The sequence below is a fragment of the Pseudorasbora parva genome, chromosome 6, assembly GCF_024679245.1.
Source record: "Pseudorasbora parva isolate DD20220531a chromosome 6, ASM2467924v1, whole genome shotgun sequence".
Lineage (NCBI taxonomy): Eukaryota > Metazoa > Chordata > Actinopteri > Cypriniformes > Gobionidae > Pseudorasbora > Pseudorasbora parva.
In genome coordinates, this window is record NC_090177.1 from 9,234,182 (window position 1) to 9,240,181 (window position 6,000).

At 37.8% G+C, this 6,000-nt stretch overlaps 1 protein-coding gene across 4 annotated transcripts in view; it reads left to right on the forward strand.

Moving 5' to 3' along the window:
- Positions 1-5,551, forward strand: part of scube3 (signal peptide, CUB domain, EGF-like 3) — a 208,840-nt gene extending 203,289 nt beyond the window's left edge. For all 4 annotated transcript variants that reach the window (XM_067445543.1, XM_067445545.1, XM_067445544.1 and 1 more), the window contains one exon: positions 974-5,551. In XM_067445543.1, the coding sequence (XP_067301644.1) occupies positions 974-1,126 (153 nt within the window). In that variant the 3' untranslated portion in view covers positions 1,127-5,551. The remainder of the gene's footprint in view (positions 1-973) is intronic.
- The last annotated feature ends 449 nt before the right edge of the window (positions 5,552-6,000 follow it).

A 6,000-nucleotide genomic window follows, 5' to 3' on the forward strand; every position in this document is an offset into this window, starting at 1 on the left:
CATTTATGTGACAAATAACCTATAATAAATCAGGAATGTAATATTAGCATGTACAAGTTTCCTCTTTATTTGTGCTTTATGGAAGTGCATTAATTCAGATGGAATGTAAAAAATATGTTTCTCAAATGACAACAATTGTTGTGATTTATAATTTTGAGCAAAATAATGTCACAAGATGCAGCGCTACAAGTCAGCTTGACGACGCGGAAAGATCGGTGTATCCAAAATAAGTAGAGGGCAAATGTGGAGCAACGAGGAGGTAAAGTGCCTCATAAATATTCATGTTTCGAAAATGCTAGAAAAAATGCACAAAAAGCATACCTGGTTCTTCTCATCAAAGGACTTGTATTGCCCTCAGTCGGTTCAGACGAATTAACTGCCGTCTCTTGCAGCAGATCTTGGTTTTTGCATGCAACGGAGGAAATCCTGCTGCTGTTTTGAATGTTTTAAACATTTTATGATCTCTATGGGAGTTCTCAGCTGTTAAAAATAAAACCATATGTGCACGCATAAAATGATCACATTTAATCCAGCGAGCAGCATTGTTTGAATGTTCGATAAGCAAGCTCTGTGGCGAAATATACGTCATAAAAGCCGACCAATCAGGTTGTGACCATATCCCTATGCCTTTGGTTCGGTAACTTTGGGTTCGTTGTTAAAAAAAATGCCAGTGTGAACGCTAAGCAGACCAGGACTATATGTTTTTTGATCCGGACCAAACGAACCGAACTACAAGTGTAAACGCACCCTTAGACTAAAAGTTGACTAAACAAAAAACAGGATAAGGTTGACTAAATAAGATAGTCTTAGTCCTGTGTGAAAATTTACACTAGCTCCAATTTGCCAAAATGGTGTTCGCAGAATAAAAAAATTATTTAAATTGCTTACTTCATACAGAATTGCAATGATTTTTTAAATGATGCCCATTTATGCCAAGTCTCATTTGATTTTTCTCCTTTTTGTTTCCCATCAGGATAAAAAGCTGATTAAAACTCTGTTCGATGTGCTGGCTCACCCAAACAATTACTACAAATACTCAACTCGGGACTCCACAGAGATGCTCCCACGTTCGTTCATCCGTCTCATCCACAGCAAAGTCTCCGCCTTCCTGCGTCCATACAAATAGTCCAAAAGCGCCATTCGCATCCACACACCTCCAGTCACCTGGCTTCGAGTCAACGGGATCCTACACACATTTAAAGGAATTACACACATATTCAACAGCGCGCGCACACAACCACACTATGCAGATTTCAGATGTTTCACTTCACTTTACCTGTTTCTTTTCTTTTTCTTGTCCGTCATCTCCGAGGCAAAAAAAGCTTCTGTGTAGTCTTCATGTAACGCAGTCGTATCGAGACAATGAATGTGTTTCCTTTCTCTACATGTCAGTCACCGTCGTTCTGTGCTGTGTCAATGTTTTTGTTCGGTCGCATGAACGTTTGTTTGCACGCTCATTTCTAAAGGCGTCCCGTAGAGGAAGACTATGGTTTGGGTGGTTCCACGACCCCCCCACCCCATTAAGAGCAACGTGTAAGTTTAGACACACGCTAGGTTTTCATAGACATGATTTGAGTTAAAGAGCGTGTTGTACAGACAAAAGAAAGGTGTAGCATGTCAAAGAAAAGAACATCTTTTTTGTTGTGAACTGGAGCTAGCTGTGATCGTGCTTTAAAAAAAAAAAGGCTTTTTTCCCCTAAGTTCCAGCTCTAGTAAACTGCTAGTTCTCAGAATAAATGTACAAACTTTTGTATATCTGTACTTTTAGTGTGCTCTTGGTAAGATCTAATTCATATCAAGCATTTCACAATGTTAAAACATTATATTTGAGCTCCTAGAGCATACATGTAATCTCTAAAGGTCATGCTGTTAAAACAGTAATGTTTTGTTAAGGTCTGCCTGTTCAGATTGTATTATTGTCAACTGCATATTCGTATTTTTCCTAATATTCAAGTTAATTTAACAAAGCATAGAAGATGTGCGTTATTGGAAAGGCTCGGGTGATGAGAAGGTTGGTTGGTATTTTAAGAACAGTGGACTGTTAACACTCAGTTCTGTGAGTTTTTTGCAGGACATGCAATTGCTGCTTCTTCAGAAACGTCACTTTAAGCCTTCGGTTTTGCCTAATGCAATTCAAGAAATGTCCTACAGAGAAGAGCAGTCGAGGGGCCGAACTCTTTCACAGGTTGGAAGTAATGTTTTCATAATGCGGACATGAATCACTGATAAACGAAAACCACAGGTTAGGTTAGACACATTTCAGTCACGAGCAAGATGAAATTACAGTGTTTTGAGTTTGTTTTGCACATTATAGAAGGACCCAAAGAGATTTGCTGGGGTTTCACCGGACCGTCGTTAGATTTGCTTGCAAGTGCCTGAAGTGCAAAAGTGTTAGGATAAGCCTGTGGATGTTGCCATTTATGAGTGTTTCCTGTATTAATTATGAATTAGTATTCCTCATGAATGTGTTCATAGGTAGAGCCCTTCACATAAAGTGCAACTATGAGAAAAGAACCAAACTTCGAGAAGGTCAAACCATACCCAGTTTTTATATGTAAACAAAAGGACTGGTCAAAATGGTAGTTTACTGTTGTCTTTTTTCTTTTGTATATTGTAAATATGAAATAAACGTAGACTAATTGGAGTCTGAGAGATAAGTCCAAACACAAGTTGTATTCGCAAACTTTCCGCTGTAGAGGGTGTTCTTCAGACATTGAGCATCAAGGCCAGAAACAGTCTACGCAAGTATGCAAACGCTTGTCCAGCATATTCCAAGCGCATGGGCTCGTTGTACATAAACGCATTCTTGCATTGCTATGATGGTAACAAGCCTCGTGACTCAAGAGGGCAGACATTGTCGCATTCATTTGCTTGGAAGCTAGCTATAGACGTCGACTTTAACTTGCTCAAAAAGGTGTCTCAGTAGCTGAAAGACCTATAAAAGAACAACATGTACAGTATTTGCACATTTCTAGAAATGTTTGCATTTCGATACTTGCGTAGAATGTTTTAGGACTATTTCTGTGCTGGAAAAAACAAAAAAACAATATTGTAGCATTGACTGTAAAGCTGGCTCCACATGTGGTCAAACGTGTCTATTTGTTACTCTTGACCCAACCTCTTTTAAAGTTAATCAGTTTAAACACACAAGGATGTCCCATCCCGTGTTTAAGTGCAGAAAGTCTAAAGGCACGTTCACACCAAGAAGGATAACTATATTAGTATCCACATCAACGAACAATAACAGTCTGTTTATTCAGAGTTTGCGCTCTGCAGTTTCAACATCACTGAACATGTTTTTTTTCTGTTCTTTCTGTTGCATTTAAACTAGACTGGGTAAACCCAGCCTGATCTGCCGGCGATTCGATTTTGCATTCTCGTTCTGAAAACCCGTACATTCATTTCTACTGCTTCTGTTACACTTCTGCGGTAACCAATCACAGACTGGCTTACCCACCATGAGCGCTATTGGAGATTTAACACGATGACAGAAACAATGGGTCATTGCCCGTTAATCACACCTCTGGTGGTCTGATTGGTTAAAGGACTATCCAATTGCGTACAGAGTCATTTGAATAATGCCCGTTGATCACGCCTCTTGTGCAGTAGAAAACAGAGCAGACTCCCAAGACCAATGTTCAATCTTAAATTGAGCTTGGTCTGGTGATAGCCCGACAACATTTACATGGCTTCAACTTGCAGATGTCCTCAGCATGCTAGGCTTTAAGCAAATCCAGTTAGTGTAATCAGTTTAATTTAACAGTGAATTTAGCTGACATAGTCAATATAGTGAAGCAAAAACAACACTTTTTTTTTTGCTGCACCTTCAAGACTAAGGCCGTGTGTCCACCAAAACGTTTTTAGCCAGCTGAAAACCCTAGGCGCTCTGCTGAAACGCCTCGCTGTGAGCGATTGAGAGCGTTTTGGCAGGTAGCGTTTTTTTCTCCTCAGTTGAGACTTGCTTGTTGTTATGATACGGAAAATCTGCGGAGGTCCTTCTAATTTCACAGGTAGTTTGTTCCTGTATTGATTCTATATAAAATTGCAGATACAATGTAAAGTATTTGCTCTGGCTTTTTTTAAAATCATTTTGTTCCATTATTATTGCTTGTTGTCATCTGATGACGACACTCAGAATGTGGCGGTTGGTCTGTGTTGTTTGTCCCACCCCTCCTCCACTGTGATTGGACGGCTGGGTGAAAAGTGACAGTGATGAGCGCTGAGTTTTACTCAAAGTTGAACATTCTTCAACTCTCGGCGACCAGTAAAAAACACTGAGTGCTCAGCGCGTGAGCGTGAAATACTCGCTCAGCGCCTCTTTGCGCTCCAGGCGTTCTAAAAACGCGGCGCTCTCATTGAAAACAATTGAAAACGCCAGCCAGCAGCGTAAAAAACGTTTTGGTGGACACACGGCCTAGGGTAATTTCATGTTACACCGTTTGCTAGCGTGGCATTTTGAGCTCATCTCCGTTAATACTTAATAATCACCAGTTATTTAGAGGTTATGAACGTCTGTTATATAAATATCCATTTCCTTGAAAAAGGGGTTTGGCTTGTTAGACAGTGGTGGATTTATCTGAACCTCAGCGATTCATTTCTCACAATGTCATCTCAAATGCACGAGCCCTTAAAATTAGAATGGATTCTGATTGGCTTAGTGTTTTATCATTCAACAGCTCAAAAATCATTCTGAAATTCTAAAACAACGTTGTAGCTGTGGTGCGAACCCTGCAATTCTTTAATAACGATTTTTAGAACTATATCTTTATCGTTATCGTCCTTGGCTTGAACGGGCCTTAACCCTAGACAAGATCCTAAAATCCAGAACTGAAAAGGAACTGAATGTGTGGGGGTTATTTTATGAAGCATTTATTGACATTTTAGGTATTTTGTACATTTTGTCATCTATTACAGTGGTCACTAATATAATTGTTTAAATGTATAAATATGATAGAATAGAAACAAAAAGAGAGAAAAAAGAACTTGGTTTAACCCAAGAATAAGTGAATTGTCAATATTGCCCCACTTGCAGAAACCATTTCAAACTACTAAACATGTTGCAGCACTGCAGGTTGGATGTGTCCGTGAAATATAAAGGATGGGTCATATGTGAAATAGCTATGATTGCCAAGAATGAAAAGTTTGTGGCGAAGTCGTCAATATTTTGTTGAAAGTTCACTAAAATAATTGCAGAGTATTTGCTAATCTAACTAGTCATTGTCATTGGCGGTCTGTGACTGCTGCATTATGTTTTATAATTTCCCTTTGTCTTTGCGCTACCAAATCCCTTTCAAACATCGATAAATGTAGATGATCAATCCATGTTGCTGTTTATTTTATTTTTTCTTCTCTTTTTTTCTATTGTCTTTACCCCACGTTTCTTTTTCAAAATGTCTTTGTATTTTTTGTTTTTTTTTGAAAAAGAAATGACTTTGCCACAATGATTCATGGAATGGGAAATGGTATTTGCACTTGAAATTTGTTTATGCTCATGTAAAAATGTCTGGATTTTGTATTGTCTTTTTAAATGAAAGAAATTGGTTGTCTTAAAGTTGTCTATTTTGATTTCTTAGTTCACACATACAGAAAAAAAGTCAACACCAAAGGTAGATGAAAAGTAAAATATATTACGTCAACTATAGCTAAACTTGTGCCTTCATTATTTCAGAATAATTTATTATTTGGGATTTAAACTTTATCAGTCCTTCTGGTTTTTTTGCGATTCCACAATTGCTGAATACATTTATTTTTGCTATTTCACTACAAAATAATAATAAGAACAAAAAGAAAAATCCTTTTTAATCATAAAAAAAAAAAAAAAAAATCTTATTGAACTATCTCTAATTTATTTAATGCTTTAATGCATTGTCATTTCATGAAGATACAGCAACATTATGGTGCATAAGGGCCATAAGTGGCAGCTTCCAGAAATTACCACCACAATATCAGACATTTTAATTGAAAAGAATCACCAAAAATATTGTAAATATTATAAATGAC